At 37.0% G+C, this 21,327-nt stretch overlaps 2 protein-coding genes and 1 long non-coding RNA gene across 4 annotated transcripts; 2 read left to right on the forward strand and 1 right to left on the reverse strand.

Moving 5' to 3' along the window:
- The first annotated feature begins 2,578 nt into the window (after nucleotides 1-2,578).
- Nucleotides 2,579-6,919, forward strand: LOC135614287 (uncharacterized). Its single transcript, XR_010487473.1, has 3 exons — nucleotides 2,579-2,686; nucleotides 3,573-3,669; nucleotides 6,617-6,919. It is a non-coding gene; the product is annotated as an uncharacterized LOC135614287 (long non-coding RNA).
- Nucleotides 6,920-8,276: 1,357 nt separating this feature from the next.
- Nucleotides 8,277-12,896, forward strand: LOC135614285 (putative chloride channel-like protein CLC-g). Of its 2 annotated transcripts, none has more exons than XM_065111472.1 (7): nucleotides 8,277-8,587; nucleotides 8,737-8,937; nucleotides 9,018-9,195; nucleotides 9,622-9,884; nucleotides 10,445-10,714; nucleotides 10,999-12,068; nucleotides 12,332-12,896. In XM_065111472.1, exons 1-7 carry the CDS (start codon nucleotides 8,283-8,285, stop codon nucleotides 12,364-12,366), a joined length of 2,322 nt encoding a protein of 773 aa, XP_064967544.1. In that variant the 5' UTR covers nucleotides 8,277-8,282; the 3' UTR covers nucleotides 12,367-12,896. The 2 variants fall into 2 exon arrangements, with proteins under 2 accessions (XP_064967544.1, XP_064967543.1); XM_065111471.1 differs by having other exon boundaries at nucleotides 8,278-8,587; nucleotides 10,999-12,127.
- A 3,362-nt stretch (nucleotides 12,897-16,258) lies between these two features.
- On the reverse strand, nucleotides 16,259-20,560 carry LOC135614286 (F-box protein At5g67140-like). The gene is made up of 5 exons (XM_065111473.1): nucleotides 20,387-20,560; nucleotides 20,150-20,296; nucleotides 19,410-19,545; nucleotides 18,176-18,274; nucleotides 16,259-16,698 (listed from the first exon to the last, which is right to left on the reverse strand). Exons 1-5 carry the CDS (start codon nucleotides 20,512-20,514, stop codon nucleotides 16,492-16,494), a joined length of 717 nt encoding a protein of 238 aa, XP_064967545.1. The 5' UTR covers nucleotides 20,515-20,560; the 3' UTR covers nucleotides 16,259-16,491.
- Nucleotides 20,561-21,327: the final 767 nt, after the last annotated feature.

Here is a 21,327-nt window from a genome sequence, read left to right on the forward strand (position 1 = left end):
TGAGATTTCGCCACGTCAGCGTTGCCCAACTTGAAGTGCTCCCAAAGTTGCGTGACGACGAGGACCTCCCACCTCGATATTCGTGCAGGCAATTTCCACCGCGAATTGACGGAAGCCTCGTTACATCAAGATTCGCGACGAGTTCCTTGTGGCTTCGAGGGAAAGCGTCAACGCGAACTCGGGTCCGATAGCACGAATGGATCCAATCAAGTCATGTCGGTCGGAAACGGGCTCGAGATACGATCCGATTACGCATCCAACCAATTTATTGCGTCATATTCTCGACAGAAACTCCATTTAATGTCTTTTAATTGTCTTTATTTTTCGGAAAATTATATAAGCCATCCTCACATCGCCAATGAATGCTTAGTTGTTGTGTCACTTTCTTTGTTAGGTGGAGAAGCATTGGTGAATCAATGTAGACTACGCAATGGGTTCGTTCGAGTACCATTACCTATATGAGTCATTTAAATTGGATCGGATGTCTATTAATTAGGTCTTAAATGATTATAGACGAAAAATCATTTCAATTGAGTTTTAATCGATTTAGATAATCAATTAGTTTGATTGAGCTTTATATATATTCTACGTAGTGAATTGAATTATCAAGTATTTATGCTTCAATTTAAGTTAGGTTGATAATATAGTGAATGCCAAGAATAAATAAATAAATATAAATCGGTGATCCAAAAATATCATTTTGATATATATGGAATGATTAAGTCGTGTATAAAGATCGAGGTCGGATGAGATCAATCAAAAGTTTCGAATAAGTAATAATGAATTTAGGAGTTTTTTATGGTGGGATTGACTAACAAAAATATTATATAACATAAGTGAAATATTCTCTTAGGATTTATTATGAACTAACTTATATGGCTGCATTACTAAGCTAAAATTTTAGATTGGAACATAATAATATCATAACATCCCTACCTCTAAATATGAGTATACTAAAAAAATTGAACTAACTCAAATTAATTTTATTACATCAAATGATGCGAACAAATTGTATGTTAGTTTGTATTGACCAAATCAAGCACACACCATTACCCGTTGACTACGTTAAAGTTATAGTGAACTAAGTTTGTCCAAAGAATAGCATAGGAGGTTGGCATGCGAGGTCGCAGGAGCCTGCGGTGTGCACCGTCGGATCAGCCATCGTGCGGTTGGTGGGCGATGACGAGGTGGCCATAATCTTCGTCGCTTCCATCGGTGCAATGTATCGGTGGGAACTTTATAGAACTCTATCCTAACATCTGGTGGCCCCAATTCGCATGATAAATGTCCTAAGAACATTTCGAAGATAGATATGCACTTCATGAAATAAAATTAATTATTTGATCATATCAACTGGCTTAGAAAATAAATATGTTAATTGTGATGATGTAAAACGATAATATGCGCATAATATGCCAAATAAGAATTTAAATTCATATACTTGAATCCATGAATCATAGAGCTCTCATGACAGAATGGTGTGACCGCAATTGCTTGCAATGGGAATGTGGACCAGCAAAGTTGGATGGGGTTTCACAACACTTGCCAGCTTAGGGAGAGTGACACATGAATAATGGAATTGGTATGGTTTGTGATGGAGAATTTGGTTATTATAAAGTTCATAACTATATTTTCTTAAAATAATTATAATCAAAACTTTTGATTATCCAACAACTATAAATATAATTATTTTTATTAGTATTTTAACTATAATAATTAATGAATGCTATCGCAAGTAATGGCATATTGCAGTTATACAATCATTTATATAAATATTTTTAAATATATATTCAAAAGTTATTTGAAATGTGAAATTATAACAGTGTTAATAATACTAGTGAAAGTATTGGCATATAACAAACAATCGACCATAACTATAACCTTAAGTATAAATCATTTTTACTAACTATTATTTTTGATTATTTTATTCTAATGACCTTAAAAAACATCATTAGAAATATAGATTTACATAGAAACAAAAAACCCATTGATTTAAGCTTCCTCCTCCATAATTTTTTCCGTTATTTTTCTTAATATATTATACGCCTGTCGAAGATATTAGTATACGTGTATGTGAACCTCAAAAATTCATATAAGCATATATCTACCATGACAATGCATTTCCTTGTGCTACCTCTCAATTTACAGATATGCCCATGGTTATAGACCACGTTTCATGTCACACTGAATTACGATAATGCCATCCCCGCAAGGGTGTATTGGTCATTTCACTTTTTTATTTTTATTTTTTTGGGGGTGCTAATTATTGGTTATTATGGGGGTTACGATTTATTTGATCGAACACATATAGGTGGGTGGACACACTCAAGTGAAAATGAAGATTTCCTATATAAGGCAGAACAGGGTTCAGGGTTTCGATATTGATACACAAACCATTATGAGTGGGACCCAGATAAAAAATGCAGTGGGAAAGACGAAGTGACGGGGAAAACCTGTATGCTGATTGATCCTAACAGGCAATCCGAGACCTTTCTTAACCGGGCTGGCCGATCCCATCGTACCTGAAATCTTTGAAGTGCCATTTCCCGGGTATAATTTAGGTTTCCACGCCCCTCTTCCGATCGCTCAATCCAGCTTCCTTTTCTCGATCGTCTTCGTTTCTTTTAGTGATGGATCCTTTGTTTCTTAGATCGAACGTTTTCTCGCTTTCAGATCGCATTACCCGGTAATTTTCTGAACTCCATTCGACTGTATCGATTGGAGTCTGTTCTTATCCTGTTCCGATCATCTTCGTTTCGTAACTCGATGAGGGTTCTCTTGAATTCCGGGGTCTGGTATCAAGAACGAGCTCTGATGGTGGGTTTTGGATTTGATGTTTTGGTTCCTTCCTCTTTGTTGGTCCGATGATCGATCTCATTGTTCTTGTTCTGTTTTTGGGTGCTCTGAATCGAGTACGATGGTTGTTCTCGATGGATTCAGAATGTGTGTGTCCGATCATCCGTTTCTGTGGATTGCAATGTGTTCGTTATTTGTTTGTCGTTCATCTGGTTCTCCGTGTTCCGACGAGTTATCTACTTAATAACGAGGTCTGGAATTCATCTCTGTCTTGCTTCACGATATTGCCATGTTGGTTTTACACAGATTAGTAGTTATTTAAGCTTCATCATACATCTAGTTGTCATTGTGCAACATCATTCATGATAAATCTGAGTTCTGCTACTTAGCTTGTGACATGCTATCATCATGCTTTTCTTTGCTGCTTATAATTCCAACTTCTTAATTGTCCTCATGATATTTGTATGTCTTGATGGACTTTGAAAGGAGGAAAATAACTAGGATTTTGTTGTGCATGAATTGGTTATATTTTATCTAAATGGACGAAACCCTTTCTTGTTTTCATATTTGGTGGTGCATGAAGATTACCAATATGGGACCTTTGAAAACTTCAGTGTCATTACTCTGATCATTTGATGTTCATATTTTTTTATGGCTACCTAAGATTTCTACTTGAGAAAGTCTAACTATATGCAGTCATATGTGATGGTGGATATTTAAGACCTTTTTTTTTTCCTCTCTCCCTTTAGTCATGCATAGTGTTTGTTTTACTATAGGTGTCAACTACCTAATCAGTAAAGACTTTGACATTATATCGCAAGATTCTTGGACTCGAAGCCCACCTTGGTCACTACCCTTTGCAAGAAAAAAAAGGTATTTGTTTTACTGTAAGTGCTGTGAGAAGGTTGCTTAATTCTGTTTGGGCCATTTTGTCTTGATATCAAAGCCATTTGAATATTATCACATCCGTTTCTTGCCTTGAGCAGCCAAATAACATGGGGCTAAGTATCTTTTTTAGGTGACCTTTTCAATAGACTTTTGTTATGAACTTGAAGTTTATGGCTGTTAGATGGATTATTGGTTATACTGGCTTGCAGATATTTCTGAAAATATAGTTTTATAAGGGGATATCTAGGAGCAATAAACATAACCAGTGAACTTATGCATTCCTCCAATGGCCTTCTATATCTTGTTTGATTGGTTCTAATTTGATGTTTACCCTTCAGAAAGGGTAAACTCATCCAAAATTTGTTGCCTTTTTCTTTTCCATTTGAGGAATTTTAGGAAAAAAATATTGGTTATGTTATCCCATATATATTTGTTATACATAAAACAATCAACAAGGAGTACATCAGTCTGATAGCAATAACATGACTAAAGAGAACAAATTCGTAGATTTTTCAATTGTATTTTGGCCATTGGAGAATGCAACAAAGGCCAAGTAGTCGGGATAGAGGGTTTGGAACTCAACAAGGAGAAGAACCATCCATCTTATTTTCCTACCCTGATTCCCATGCGGTAGCTTAGATCCTAGGTCATCGTTTAGATGTCACCTTGAGTTATTTATTTTCACATTTCTTGTTAAATGTCTTACCATCACTTGAAAATTAGCATTTCAAAATTTCTAAATTCTAATAGGATATATACAAGCATTTCACAACAATGGAAAGATAAGCTACTTAAAATTAATCAAATATGGAAGCAATTCACACATAGTACTTCATTATTATCATATTAAATGAATGTGTTTGTACATGGTGGTTGAGGTTAGTGTAGCCAAGACATTTTGAAGATTATTTATTGTACTATGGTTTTGCAAGATTTGCTAGCTACAGAGATGCATAGTTATATTAGGAAGTGGTCAACTGACCCAGTCTTCTTTTTTATCTGTTTCTTACCTCCAAACCTTTGAAGAGCTTCCTTTACATATCCTCCACTTCACCAGGATCAAGATTCCTAAATCTGACCTGAGCACAACAAATTTGTTCAGATACTGGATGCCTGGCTCCTTTCAACTTCATTATTATTCACTACTAGATATGTGGATACATCTTCAACTGAAAATCCAAAGTGCTCATTCCATATTAGGGTTCAAATCATGGTTCAGACAAAATCATAATATTTTTACAACAAGATGCAGTAAGACAGTATTATTTTGCTAATCTTCTGCAACAACTACAAGCATTCATGTTCCAACGATTCTAGGTGAATAATATGAATTTTTTCTCAAGATTTAGTTATTTATAATCGAATATTTTTTGTTAATTTTTCTTAGCTCTATCTTTTTATCTTCTTGCATTACTAATTTTTACTGGTCCATCTTGTTTGGCTAGGACAACCATAAACCGTTTTTGAATATGTTCACATCATTTTAAATATATTTTTTTCATGTTTTCCTTTATTGGAGTTGTAAGCAATTCTTTGTGAATGAAAATATTTTTATTTCATTTTTTTAGTGACCTTACACATCCACCTCAATATTTTTTCTTTGTCAAGACCAACTTCTATACATATTTTCATAGATTGACTATTGTAAAACAAGCCTTAAGCACTGTCCTATGACATGAAACTGGCTGCTTTTACCCATTCACTTGATCTAGGCACCATGTATGATAAATCTGTTACCAAGAGAAGCAGCATCTAACTTATTTCATATTTTCATTTGCTCCAAATGAATTTCTAATTTTTACATATTCGTTTTCACATTTAACTCGTTTGAATGCCCTTGGACCAGACATAAATTGATATTAAATAGATTCCAAATGTCCATATTCGACTATTTGCAACAAAGCAATTTTATGGTCACAGCTACATCTTGTACTCATATGGCTACAGTGAGTAGAATGTATAGTGTTTTGAATAACTTAATCTCTCTATGATTTAAAGTCATCAAAGTGAGAATTAGTTATTGAATGAAGTTCACGAACTTTGATGAAAGTTATTTTCAAGATGGCTTCTAATCAACTAAACGAGAAGCTTTGGGAATATAGTCTGATTCTCAATGCACACAAAATTTTTTTGGGTACTTAGTATAGAACCAAAATACAAATAGAATAACTTCAAACTAAATTTTATGGGAATGTCGTTGAAAACTGTCATTATATTAAACACTATGTCTAAATTTAAGTCGACATATAAGACTTTACCTAGTCTTATATACAAGAAATGGTCAACAATTTTTTGGGATGGGAATAATCAGGGCCTTGCACAAGCTTCAAAGTAAAAAAATCTAAATTAAGTCAAGTAGACTGCCAGGTTTTTTGTTTGAGGATCTCTTCATCTTAAGATAGAATAGTTTTAAAGTTTTTTCGTGTTCATGATACTAATCCCAAAATGTTTGATCTCAATACCACAGCTAGTTATATGTCTTCTTTTTATTTGTAGATCTGGTCTGGATGATGTAAGATGGATCAAGCTTTATCTTCAATTTTTTTCCCTCCCATTGGACTTCAATCTAGTTTTTTTGGAGATTTTTAATCGAATATTTATTTTCCAAGGGGCCCATATTATCATAGAGAACCGTTTGGCACACTAGAGCTTTCTCATGAGATGTACACAACAATTTATTGAGGAACACTTATTATGTTTCTGACTCACCAACACAGTTATTAGATCAAGTGGTCCCAACATGAGGGGTTAGGCCGTAAAACCTAGTGTTGGCCATCATACAAAAGTATTCACATCTCTGGCTCTCTCACAGAATACTTTCCAATCACAATATATTTCTGTTGGGTCACGTCTCTAGCTCTCACTGAAAGTTACAATGATGCATTAGGACACAGTAGCAGTGTATCAGAGGTGTAAAATGGTGCACATGCAGGTGTCGAAGATCTAAAACCTGGCAAGTCTATCGTCAAAGATCATACAACTCCAACCATAAGCACCCTGGAATCTTGGTGGGCAGTGCAAACTTTAATGAACAGGTACAACTCCTTGAGTTCATATAACCTGTGGGTCTCATGTCGGGTTAAAAAGCTAAAAAACTCCACATATCATGTCTTTATCTAAGAGTCCGTCTCTCCCTTGTTCAGATTCCCATTGCAAGATACTCTTCAAAATAAAGTTGTCCGTCCATTCATCTTTTTTTTCTTTAGTATTTATTGTTGTTACTGTCGAGTCGTCAGCATCACCAATGTGTGCGCCTTCCACTTCTCACGAATATTTTAATTTGAGTCATAAGTAAACATCTCTATCCAAAAACAAAATTATATACACTAATTTGCGAATACATAAAGCGATGTATCTTTATGTGTCATATTCATCCAGTGATAGTGATAGTGATGTATCAACGACCAATGGTTCATGATATCATTTAAAAAAATTATGCTATAAATAAATCATTATTGAATAAAAATATTTATTTAATTTTTTTTTTTGTATAAACTGATTTTTTATTTCGAGTCAGTTTGTCTCTCTAGTAACTATTTTTAGATAGATTTATAGTGTTTAAATGGAGTTAATAAAAATATTATAATCATACTAAAAAAATTATAATTTAACAATATAAATCTTATACATGGGTGATTAGATCGATGGTGTAACTAGATACTTGCTCCAAGGATTATAATAAATACAAGATGCTCTTTGAGAAATATGAAAAATCTGTACTTTTAGAATAAAAAAATAAAAAATTCATGTTTAGTGTTTCACGTTATCGGTGCATAAATTTTTCATCGAAAAAATGAACAATTTTGAAACGGTAGGAACACTCCAACTACCGGTAGCTTCATAAACTTTTTTTGCAATAGTTTCCGTGGTTGGTTCTCATCAAAGAGACCCTTTTCTCTTCTCCCCCTAAACTTCACAATTAACTTTGTGTTATTTATTATTCTTTAATTGCAGTTCATTATTACTGTCATAACGGTAGGGCTCTTTATCACATAAAGCTCCATCAGCTTATGTAACCTGTTGTGACTATTTTACTGATTGAACCTTCGTTAATGGATTGAGCGGGCAGCTTTTTTGGGTCTGCGCTGCCGCCTCTTGTGGGGACGTTCGTTAAGTGGTACGCTCCGATACCAGCTCTCTTTTTCTATGATAATAAAGGTCAATAAATATATATCTCCAAACATATCCATTTCCATAGTCTTTCAACTGCCCTTCGATATTGTCTCTCCACTAAGGGCGAGACTGTGAGGGAAAGGTTGTCTGTAATTTTAAAGAAATATTTTTACACATCTATCCTTGCTATGTTTCGAAAAATTTAGTTACCTCAATAAACCTTAATGTAATCGATGGTTGATAATATTGGTGGATCAATGGGCCGAATTATATTTCTTTTAAAAATCTTTTAAAAGTAATTATAAGGCCACAATCTAATTAGTGAAAGTTGGCTTCTTGATTTCTGTGATCGGTCCCGACTGATCCAATTTTGGAGGTATATGCAATTTTGCCCGGAGATAAAAGTAACGAACTCCTCCCTTCGCTACCCGCTGTCACTTTCGAGGGACGGAGTGACCCTCAACCACCTCCCTCCGTAACTTCCCATGCTTTCATTGCCTGATCCAGTCAACCGATCCCTCTCCTATAAACCCACGTCGGAGACCAAAGTTGACGGCAAGAGAAAAAGGAGATCTCACACTCCGTTACTGGCGACGCTCGAGCAGGCGGTTTCGATGGGGAGCGAAGAGCTCGACGACGACGACGACGTCGAGACCCCACTCCTCCATTCCGCCTCCGACTCCCATCTCGAAGACCACTTCCTCCGCATTCGCCGCTCCGCGCCCGTCACCACCTCCCAGCTCGCCATCATCGGCTCCAGCCTCTGCCCCATCGAAAGCCTCGACTACGAGTACTCGCCGCCTCCCTTCCTCTCTCCCGATCTTGATTTATCTGGGATGATCGGAAGAGCCACATGAAGTTCTGTCGAGGATTCCTTTCCGGTCGTTTGCTTGCTTGTTAGAGTTTCGATCTGTGACGAAATGGGATGTGAGATTGCAGGTTGATCGAGAATGATTTCTTCAAGCAGGACTGGCGCAGCCGGGGGGAGGCCCACATCGTCCGGTACGTCATCCTCAAGTGGACTCTCTGCTTCCTGGTCGGCGCCGTTGCCGGCGCCGTCGGGTTTTTCAACAACCTCGCCGTTGAGAACATCGCCGGCGTCAAGTTCGTCGTCACCTCCAACATGATGCTGGACGGGAAGTACGATCGGATCTGATGAATTCTGATCCGTCTCCTGGTCTCTTTGGTTGATCCTTTTTCTTTATTTTCGAGCGGAGTAGGTACAAGTGGGCCTTCCTGGTGTTTGCGAGCACGAATTTTGTGCTTCTCATGTTTGCTTCGGTCATCACCACTTACATTTCGCCGGCGGCGGCTGGATCGGGGATACCCGAAGTGATGGCTTACCTAAATGGTGTTGATGCTCCGGATATCTTCTCGTTGAAGACCTTCTTCGTCAAGGTGAGGCTACTGTAACTCTTTACATGATTTCATCTGTGTTCCACCAAAAGTTGGCATCATCTCTTTGTGGAAGGCATTATTGCTTTATTCAACTTAATTAGACAGGTCAATTACTTGGTAAATCGCACTGAAGACTGACAGGAGAATTATAGTCAACTTGTTAATTGACAAAACCTGGTTATTAATGCTTCTCGGGCCATACTTCTTTGCATTGTCATGAATTCATGTTTTTGTGATCCTTCACTTGGAATAACAAGTAATGGGGCTTGGAGTCAATAATGCCTGCTTGAATAATATATTATGGGGAGGCATTTTCCATGACTTATAGAAAGGGGGCAAGTGTTGCACACTTATCATGTTGGAGGCATCTTCAAAGTTATTAACATGATGGAAGTGAGTAACGTAGATGTTTAATGGAATCAACAGGTGGTAGGTTGCGTTGCTGCCGTCTCCTCATCTCTCCATGTGGGCAAAGCCGGTCCCATGATCCATACAAGCGCTTGCATTGCATCCATACTGGGGCAGGGTGGGTCTCGGAAGTACAGGTTAACCTGTAAATGGTTGAGGTACTTCAAGAACGACAGAGACCGACGGGATCTTGTCACCTGTGGAGCTGGTGCCGGAGTTGCTGCTGCTTTTCGTGCGCCGGTTGGTGGTGTTCTGTTTGCCTTGGAATGTGTATCATCATGGTATTGTGCAAGTTGATGTCTATCTCATGCCACCATCGGTTTATAGTGTTCTTTCTCTTCAATTTGTTCCGATACCTTGCAGATGGGAAATCTTTTAGTAGGTCCTTCACTAAAATATCAGTTTTTATCAGATAGTAAGATATTATTGCTCTTAAGGTTATCAAGATGATGCACATAAATTGAGTTAAGGTTTGCAAAATGTGATGCTTAGTGTTTCATTTTCTGGAACTTATAGCCTTATATTTCAACATGGTGCCTTAGGGACCATAGATTCTCTACTCGTTGCAATGCACTAATTATATTGAACAGAGTGGTTGAATCAGAGTTCACACTATTCTGCATAACATATTGGAATAAATATGTATTGAATCTTATGCATGACTGTCTTCTAGGGTACATTTAGTTACTGCTGAGGACAGACAAAAAGTTTGGGCACATTTGCTGAGAACTGCTACACCAGAGAATAATCTCTAATAGGAAATGGCTTTTGTTTTGTCTTTTTCCAAAGCTCTTTAATGTCCTCATTTCATGTCCTGATAGTTGTTTCCTTGGCTTTGAAGGTGGCGAAGTGCACTACTTTGGAGAGCATTCTTCACAACAGCAGTTGTCGTGGTCGTTCTAAGGGCACTAATTGATGTTTGCAATAGCGGCAAATGTGGATTATTCGGAAAGGGTGGTCTTATAATGTTCGATGTCACTTCTGCCGACGTCACTTATCACCTAGATGACTTACCTCCGGTAATCGTTCTAGGCATCATTGGAGGAATCTTGGGAAGTTCCTACAACTTTCTGCTTGATAAGGTTCTTAGGATTTACAATCTGATCAATGAGTAAGGACTACTTGCTTCCTATTTCCATTTGCTTATTATTTCCTTGCTAAACAAACTATGACTATTGAGGACATAAAGTTCACTTTAGCTGGGTCTCATTAAACCCCACAAATTCTTCATATAGAAAACCAATATCTTTCAGGTTTTATGATGCATTTGCATTGTGATTATTTAGAATCATTCAAATGTGAAGTCCTTGATTTCTTTATCTAGTTCTGCAGAGGTTGCAATATTTCCCTTCAATGTTGCTTTTGAGAATTGACATTTAAATTTTCATTTTTCAGGAAAGGCCATGTCTGCAAATTGTTTCTTGCTGCTTCAGTTTCCATATTCACATCTTGTTGCCTATTTGGAATGCCTTGGCTTGCATCTTGTAAACCTTGCCCAGCTGAATCATCAGAAGCTTGTCCCTCGATAGGCAGATCTGGAAATTTCAAAAATTTTCAGTGTCCTCCTGATCAGTACAATGACTTAGCCAGCTTATTTTTTAACACTAATGATGACACGATCAGAAACCTCTACAGTGCTGGCACAGATAATGTGTTCCAGAAAACTTCGATCATTTTATTCCTTATCACCTCTTACTTTCTTGGTATCATCAGCTACGGTCTAGCAGTTCCTTCAGGCCTTTTTGTGCCGGTTATTTTGACCGGTGCAACTTATGGCCGCCTTGTTGGAATGCTGATGGGTTCACATTCAACTCTCAACCATGGTCTTTTTGCAGTCCTTGGTTCTGCTTCCCTTTTAGGTGGATCAATGAGAATGACTGTTTCTGTCTGTGTAGTTATGCTTGAATTGACCAACAATCTGCTACTGCTCCCTCTGGTTATGCTGGTGTTGCTCATATCGAAGTCTGTGGCTGATGCTTTCAACGCCAACGTGTATGACCTGCTTGTGCAATTGAAGGGGCTGCCTTATCTTAAAGCCCACGCTGAGCCTTACATGAGACAGCTCACAGTTGCCGATGTGGTTAGAGGTCCTTTGCAGATATTCAATGGTGTGGAGAAAGTTAGCAACATAGTCCATGTGCTGAAGACGACCGGCCACCATGGTTTCCCTGTGGTGGATGAGCCTCCGTTTTCCAATTCACCAGTGCTTTTTGGTCTGATTCTTCGTGCAAACCTGCTTGTTTTGTTGAAGAAGAAAGAGTTTCTTCGTACCTGCACGCTTACAAGCCTTGATGCTTCAAGGCATTTCTCAGCTGATGATTTCGCTAAGTGTGGCTCCGGCAAGCATGAAAACGTCGACGGAATTGAGCTGACTGCTGAAGAGATGGATATGTATATCGATTTGCATCCATTTACCAACACCTCACCTTACACGGTTGTTGAGACGATGTCATTGGCGAAAGCAGGTATTCTTTTCCGAGAAGTTGGCTTGAGGCACCTCTTGATTGTTCCAAAGTCCTCTTCAGTATGTTTCTTGCCCCACTTTAGTATCTGTGCCATTATATTTTCTATATATTACCGAAACCTAATTTCTCTGATGGTACTGAAATTTTTTTTTTATCAAACTATGTTTTCATTTAGTCAATTGCTGATTTTGCAATCTTATTAGTGCTTGTCTTGCTCTCTGACATTGTGTTTTTTTTTTTTTTCCTTTTTTTGGCTACTGCAGACAACACCTGTGGTGGGCATATTGACAAGGCATGATTTTATGCCTGAGCTCATACTTGGGTTGCATCCTGTTCTGTTGCAAAGCAGATGGAAGAAAACAAGGGTCGGGAAATCAAATTTGATCCAACTATTTTATGATCTTTGTCGATTCCAGAAATAACGACAGTTGAATCTATCGAATCAAAGCAAAAAAAAAAATGGCTCACTGCCATCGAGATTATTTCTGGGGATTGGATGAAACAATCAAGTTTTGGTTCTACTTTGGAGGCGGTAAGATTGTTTATTCTCTTTGCATCGGTAAGTTTGGGTTTCTCGTTCTCTTTAGAATCTCAATGAACATTCTTTTCTCAAATGTAATATGCTTTCTTCTCTCAATCTAGTTTCAGTTTTTATCCAATCAATAGGAAGCTCAATTCCCATGAGCCAAGCATTTCTTAGTGTATTTAATCATCATCATCATCGATATGTAATCATTATATTGTCATAATTCATGCAAAGTGATCTGAATGTTGATTCTGTACCCTAGCATTTGTTCATATATAGCAGTTTATGTTTTGGGACGTCCATTATTCTTTTTTTTTTTTTTTTTGAGGTGAAACATATCAATTTCTGATATTTATTTATAACCATTGGTGTATTAGAAACAGCAATGATACCTTCCTTAATGACGACCCACATGAATGAATACATTCGTTGAACTTAGGATGCCTTATTCAGCATGTGGACATGGCATTGACCTCGTATGAAGTGTTTAATTGATTGGATGTATACACTTAAGTTTGGATAATATCATGTGTAGCGTGGGGCTAATTACATGTCACTACGGATATCTGGTTAGACCTTTTTAACGTACTGACTCTTATACTTAAAAAATTTATATCATAATATCTATAATTATAAAATTAAAACATTTAATTTTATTTACCTTAGCGTCATTAGTTCTGTCGATAGAAATATAGCACATGACAACATATACAGGAATGACATAAAAAATGATGGACAAAAAAATCATTTTAACATCTCAGTTACGTTTTCTTTCTTCTTAGTTGATTATTGTGGTGGCGGTAGACAACGATACTGCTATAAACTATAGGTGATTGTTGTAGTTATGGTTGGTGAGAATGACGTAGTTATCAGCGAGAACAATACGGGGATGTCGTTAGAGACGAACCGAGTGGAGCCCTAGAGGTGGAGTTGAGGGGCTTCTACGGCTTCTTGCGGGGGGAGGAGAACGGAAAGTGAGGACGAGAGGTGTGCAACAAGAGAGGAGGTAGAGGATGACACAAATATCAATGCACTGCATATGCATCGGCGTTGCTCAACATATGCGTCGACACTGCTTGGAATCTATGTCAACACGGCTCAGCATTTGCATCGGCACCGATGCAGATTCAGAGCGACGAAAGGGCTGCTCGACATCTGCATTGACACAAATGCAGATGCAGATACAGTGCATTGCTCGACATCTACATCGACGCAGATGCAGAGCAACGAAACGGAAAGAAGGATGAAGGATCGGGGAAGGAGAGAAGGGAGAGGAGGAAGAGGAGGGAGAACGACGATGAGAGGTTAAGTAAAGAGAGATTACGAAGAGGATGACACAGATGCCGATGCAATATATCTACGTTGGCGTCACTATAGGAGCCGACACAATGCAGAGCAGCGAAAGGGGGAAGAAGGATGAGCATTGCCCTGCATCTGCGTCGATACAAATGCAGGGCAATGCAGAGCGTCAACATTTGTTGTCCTCTTCCTCTTCTCCTTTTGCATCACATCTCACTGTCACTCTTCCTCCTCCCCCCCGCAAGAAGTCGTAGAAGTCCCTTAACTCCACTTGATTCGTCTCTAAAAATATTCCCACATCGTTCTTGTCAACTACTAAGTCATTCTCGTCAACCACAACCATAACGACCACTTGTGGCCCCTAACAACGTCATCATCCACCACCACCACAATAGTTGATAAGAAAAAAGAAAACATAATTTGAAATTATCTTTTTGCATATCATTTTCGTGTTATTCGTGCTGTCACTTGTTGTATCTTTTCATCGATAAAACCAACAACATTAGGATAAATGAAGTTAAATATTTTATTTTCATAACTATAAAAATTTTAATATAAATTTTTTTAAATCTAAAAATTGGAATGTTAAAAGATGTCTAATTATACAAGTTGTGCTATCCAATTCTTCCATTTCTTTGGTATCGTGTGCATGTGTGACTTGATTGTAGGTTTGATTCAAGTATTATATTAAACTTACTTTAGGAAGTCACTGACAGAAGAAAAAAAAATCTGATTATGTACCAAAATTACAAATTACTTTAAAAAGTTCAAAAACAAAGTGTCGTCTATCTTATGTACCACCAAACCATGGTGATTAATCCTCTACTGATCAATATAATGATAGCAAAAGTTTAATTATCACTAATATACTTATATTCCTGCTAAATTAATATTTACTTCTCTCTCTGAAAGTAAGTATAGAAAACGAGAATTTGCATTACAAAGAGTCTTTTAAATGTTTATAAACTTTAATATTTTTACATTCAATGGTAATTTTGTTAAACTTAATTTGTTAGACAAATGCTGATGACAGCTGCAACGATAACGAATAATTTAAATATTTAAAGAAATATATCTACATATATATCGCATTAAATTTTCGATGGAAAATAAACTATTTCTATATAAAGAACATATATTTAGAACTCGATTCGAAGGGCCTAAAGAAACAATTTTAATGAACTTTGCTCCCTAAAATCCCAAATCCTACTTAAGTTTTCTTATCTTTCTTATTTTGAAGTGCTCATATAAGTCATTCTAAAATTGGCTCAATAACTTACAGAAACACTATATTTTCGATTGCTTCACAGATTTCGGATTGATCACACCCAAAGAAAGAAAAAAAAAACCTGGATCAGTTATAAACTTAAAAAATCACCCAATTCGACCCTTTTTTGGTTGCCATTATTCCCTGTAGCAATTAAATCCTTCAATAGTAGCATATTTTACAACACTACAATAGAATCATTTTTTTTTCCAAGATGATACATCCATTGATCATTGGGTGTTTACTTCACTTACTCTGTAATTAGTTTATGACCTATGGCATAAAACCACCACCTACTTTTTTTTGGAACACCAAAAAAGAACATACAGCGATTTAAAAGGAAAAAAAAAATTACAATATGGTTCAGAAAGAACACCAAAAATGTTTAGATGGAAAATTTGAAGGGGACCTTTTTTTACTTTTTTTCATGTAATATGGATGAGTTAGAAGCTCACAATACGATCCAAAATGCCTAAAGTGAGAAAACAAATTCTAGCAAACATGAGCCTTACTATGTGATTTCAGAGTAACAGATTTGTACCTTGGCCAAGGGAGAAGGTTAGCTGCCAATATACCATCTCTATGTTTAGGAAGACATTCTTTGGCCGCTGGGTTGCCCTGCTCACTTCTCTGCCTCTACAGATAACAAAGAGAAATAGATTTTATTCTTGCTATTATTGTGTTGTAATTCTGATGGACTGAGCAATTACCAAACCTCACAGCATTCCGATCTGTATCCATGAATCTGATGTTGTCTCTCAAAGTATTCATTATATATTGTACAATATCGACATAAACAAAGTTTACTGTACCATACCAACGTTTCGACCCGGGCTTGGTACGGTACGGTACCGATGTACCGGGCGATACATCAGGGCATACCGAGCGGTATATACCCTGGTGTACCGACTAATTTTATACTTTTTCATACTATAGCACTGTAGCGGTACTTGACAATCCGCGTACGGTAACCTGTCGGACCGATACGTATCGCCCGATACGGGAGGTACGCTTCGGTATGACAGACCTTGGACATAAATAACATGACCAACTTCTTACTTAACCGACAATTTTGATGTAATCCACTTAGAGGCCAAGTGAAAGCTTATAAAATGGAAATTTTAATTTTCAAATGCCATTCCAAACAGTTTTGCATGTTATAAAATATTTACAAAATTTCAAACATAAGTAAACATTTCACATTAATATACATCACTGTCCGAATATCTATTTTTGTATGCATGATAATGACCATGTCATTTCATGCATACATACATATAAAGACAAGAAATTGACTGACACATTGATTGGAGTAATAAAATCAACCTCCCTTATGATACTACCCAACTCGTTCCAACACTCAGATGTTGTGTGCTAGGTTTTATCTTCAAAGCAGGGCTGATAGCTAGCAAGCTGACGAAGCAATCCACAGGTACTCGCATACCCCAAACATTGATTGATTCAAGTTTACGACACTTATTTACGAGCATAATGAGGCCACTCTGTGTCACATGTCGACAGCTCCATAGGATAATAGTCTATTACAAAAATTCCAAACATCAGCATATGCATCAGGAAACTGGCATCGGCAATACGAATTTGCTTTGATAATAACCACATCATGCCTCCAGAATTTATAATTATCCAAAGTACATGGCAACTCCATAAAAGTGTTAATTGGTCGAGTACTAACAGCAATACTTCAGCTTCTACTTGTTACAAATTCACTCCTTATATATGTTTAGCATAGAAGATATATCAGCAGAATTGCTACAGCTATCTCAAATCAAATTTTCCTTGTGATGTTACCTCAAATTAAATGCTGCTGACAATTTTGTATTTACATAGTTTTTCTCTTGATGATTGAGTTTTATGAAGTGCAATTAGCACCAAAGATATTATATAAACATGACATTAAATCGAATTTTGAATTATCCAAAGGACATGGCAATTTCACAAGGGTTAATTGGTCGAGTAATAACAACAACATTTGCTCACTATGTATGTTTAGCATAGAAGATATTACTAGAGTCAAATCAAACTTTCCTTGTGATGTTACCTCGAATTAAATGATATTGCCAATTGTTGTATTAATGTAATTTTTCTCTTGATGATTGAGTTTTATGAAGTGCAGTTAGCACCAAAGGTATAATATAAATGTGACATCAATTAGCAGATGAACACTAACTTCAAAGCTGTTTTTTTTTTTTTCTTATTGACCTAATTATACTGTGGCCCTTATTGGGCTTATTATAAATTAGATTCCTTCCTATAAGGTCCTTGAAGACCTCACCCCTCTGTATTTTTTATTTTGTACTTATTTTTTTTTCCATTTTAGTTTTCTATCTCCATTTGTTTTTCTATCTACTTAAGGAAAAAGAGACAAATGGGGTTTCTACGTACTTCTACTCAAAAGCTGGAAAAAATACGTTAAAGTTTGTATACCACTTAAAATTTAATGTATGATAGTTTACATCCCTACATAGCTATCGACATTGATCCTCCTATAAAATTTACAGTTCTCTATTTATGAAACAGTGCACAAGCAAACTTGTATCTCATTCAACAATCAAGATTGATCAAGTTAGCATGGTAGTCACACATCAAGACAAACTAAAATTGCACAGCTTGTTTGAAGTTGACAAACTCTTGAACTACTCAAGTATAATAACCAATATCCATGGTCCAGACATGTCAAAAATGCAAACAAAATTGACAAATCTTAACATTTTATTAAGAGGAAAGGCATCCCAAAATCAACTTATAAAGGACTCAATGAAATATTAATTAGGATAAAGTAGCAGAAGAGCAAAGGAGAATAATCATTTTACAGCAACAACTATCACAAGTGAAACTAGCTGCAATCAATTTTATATGAGATGAAGTGGATCCCAAGACCAGAAATTATAGGTCTTTCACTTATCATATACAATCTATGTTCCAAAAGTCAGAACTAAGGAAATCATTAAACATAAAATGCAAAATTGCTTGCAGGTTTTGTATTTAAGAAAGTACCTTGATTTGTGGACAACTACTTGCAATTGCATATAAAGAGTCATCCGTAATGAATGTGCCACCAACATTCAGGTGTTGCAAGGAATTAGCTCTGGTCACCTGAACAACATCAAACCCAATAAGACAACCAGTACAAATTAATACAAATTACAGTAATGATAGTCACATAGAGGCCAAACATACACTCAGGAAAAAGCAACATGCTGTTGATGCATGATATGATTTATAAGAACGATTGAATTACCGATTTGAAACTGCAAAAGTTCTTTAACACAAGTATCCTTTTATCTCTTTTGACGCAAAGAGATAGACAAGTCAACTAGGGAACAACTATCCTTTTAACTGGTCATGTATTCAGCATTACTTTCGTAAGTAAGATCTTTTTACTCTTTTCCCATCAAACCAGATCATTCTCTAGATTGGTTCAGTAAATGAAGGACCAAACCCATGGACTAGGCCTACAGCTTCTTGTAGGTTTAGTAGTGCCTTCGAGAGGAAAATCAATCCATGTAAAGAAACTAGGAATTTAATCTTATACTAGATTCTTTCTGAGTTGCAAAGAACTTTCGACAGTTCCTCCATCGTCTATGCTTAAACCGCAACCAACAAGGCAACACTTTTAACACCATCTGTCCTTTAGGTTGCGGGGTTGTTCTTTCAATTGTCTAAAATTTTCCTGTTTAAGTATTTGGAATTACAGGATGGATATCAGTTTACTAATCAATCACAAAGTTTTGTCAATATTTCATGTTGGCTTCAGAATTTGAGTTGCGTGCGATGGAAAGCATCATAATTCATATCAATAAGAAAATGATTTGATAATGACAAAGGTAAGTGCACTCAACTTCAGGGTATACAGAAGAAAAGAGTAAAATAAATAAATAACAAAAAGAAAAGAGCAATAATATGGCAACATAAAATTCACCAGAGTATTTATTTGGCCAAATAATTCTCTAGACCATATTATTGACAAACCTAGCCAAAGTATTTTTAAGAAAAAATAACTACAATCTAACATAAAATTGCCCCAGTGGTACTATTTGACTTAAACTAGGCCACTTTATCAAATTAAAAATCATAAATAAACATCATTGAAAATCCATACTTTTGAATGAACCAAGCAATTTAAAACATTTACATTTTTCCAAACAACATAAAAGACATGAGTTTAGCCATGGTATAACCACTAAATTGTTCCATTTCCTTTGCATGAGCAAGTTGGAAAAGTACTTACCAGCTGAATTACTCCTTTATCAGTGATTCCGGCCATGCCCCATAATGATATAGACAATAGATTGCCAACACATTTTGTTAGTGAAATTTTGTACAGTCCTCCATCAGTTATTTGACAGCCCCAGCAACTCCTAGAACTATAAAAAAATGAAGTAGACTTTAGATAAATAACAAGTCGTAAGAAAACATAGAAATAATTGATAGCAGACTGACAATTTTTTAAGATTTAATACATGTTTCATCAAATACAATAACGTCAAAGTTTGATTAAGTCAATGACAGTATAAGCAACATTACAAGATACACAAACAGAACAACGGAGAAAGAATACCATTGCTGTCATGTAAATATACGGTGCGCTAAACAACAATCACAGAACACAACTATCCAATTGCACTTAACAAGAAGAATGAATTTACTAACAGTATGAACTACAAAGCTAATTGAAAGCAGTTCATGAAAGAGTATAAAAGCCAAGAAACAAAAAATCATATCCAAAAATCTCAAACACTATGTATATTTCAAGCCGATGCTCTCTCAATGTCCAACAAGGAATAAGTTACATGGTTGATGACAACCCAAATAACTACTCGATTTCTTTAATTTCATTATTTGCACAATATATATATATATATATATATATATATATATATATAAGCACGGCAAGTACTGAAAAACCTACTTATAGGGGGAAAAATGGAAGGAAAACCCGATGGAAATTGAAGAGGAGATGGAAGATACATATCGAGCTCCTTGAGATTGTAGGCCGCACGGACGACCCGGGCAGTTGATTCGTCGTCCACCTTCCACCCGGCGAAGCTCAGCCTCTCCTTCCTCGCGAGGGACTCCTCCACCCCTCGCCGCCACTTCCGGCACACCCCACTCGCCCTTGGAATTTCAAAGCCGCGAGTCAAACAACCCGATTTAACCCAACTAAGAAGAGAAAAGAGAATCGAGGGTATCGCGATCGGCGCTTACTGTGCCAGATCCTTGAAGGAGGAGATAAGAGAGAAGATGAAAGCGAGGAGGTCCACCGGCAGCCGCTCTATCTCGGCCTCCAACTCAATCGCCTTCGCTTCCTTTTCCGCTCCCTCTCCCCCCTTCATCTTGTGGGCGAAACAATCTGCGATATGGAAGGGGTAGAGAAGGCTGGGTAACGGCGAGGCATTATATAGGTGGGTGAGGAAGCCCAGGCGTTCGGCGTTATGTGCTCATCCGCCCGTCATCGGTACGACAACGAGCGGACTTAATTAACCGTCAAAAGTTAATATATATTCTACCTTCCTAGTTGTCGTAGTCTTGCTATTGGGCAGAGCCAGTGGGCCCGTTGTGGGGACCGCCGAAACGGCATCATAATGACCATTTGCAAGGCAGGTATTTTTGTCTGCTCAGGTTTCGACGGGTAGGAGAAGATTTCGGCAACTTCAAAATGGGAAGGAAGAGAGAACCCATTTGAAACGCAAGCCAAGCTGTAAGCTTCTGGCTGGGGGAACAAGAAAGCTTGAAATTTTGACCCGCGTACCCGTCGACTTCACTTGCCCCGGTGGCAGCGAAGGGACGTCTGGATCAGGTCCCGCAAATCAATTAAGAGTCGGGTATCTGCGCGGGTACAGATGATGAACGAGACAAGTAATAATGAAGGAGAAAGCCACGTGGTTTCGCCGCAACACGCTAATTGAGCGGTTCAATTAATTGGGCCGATTCCTTGGACTTTCTGTGAGTTAATTTGACATCGACAATAAATGATAAATATTGCGCCGGTAGATTACTTCTTACGGGATATATATATATATATATATATATATAACAGTGAATTAAAAAAAAATCTTAAGTTTGAAGAATTTTTAGATGATGCTCCAAGTTTGAATTTTTTTTTTGTAGAATGCCCTAGTTATATAAAAATATATTTTTTTTATTTT

The sequence above is a fragment of the Musa acuminata genome, chromosome BXJ2-6 (assembly GCF_036884655.1).
Source record: "Musa acuminata AAA Group cultivar baxijiao chromosome BXJ2-6, Cavendish_Baxijiao_AAA, whole genome shotgun sequence".
NCBI lineage: Eukaryota > Viridiplantae > Streptophyta > Magnoliopsida > Zingiberales > Musaceae > Musa > Musa acuminata.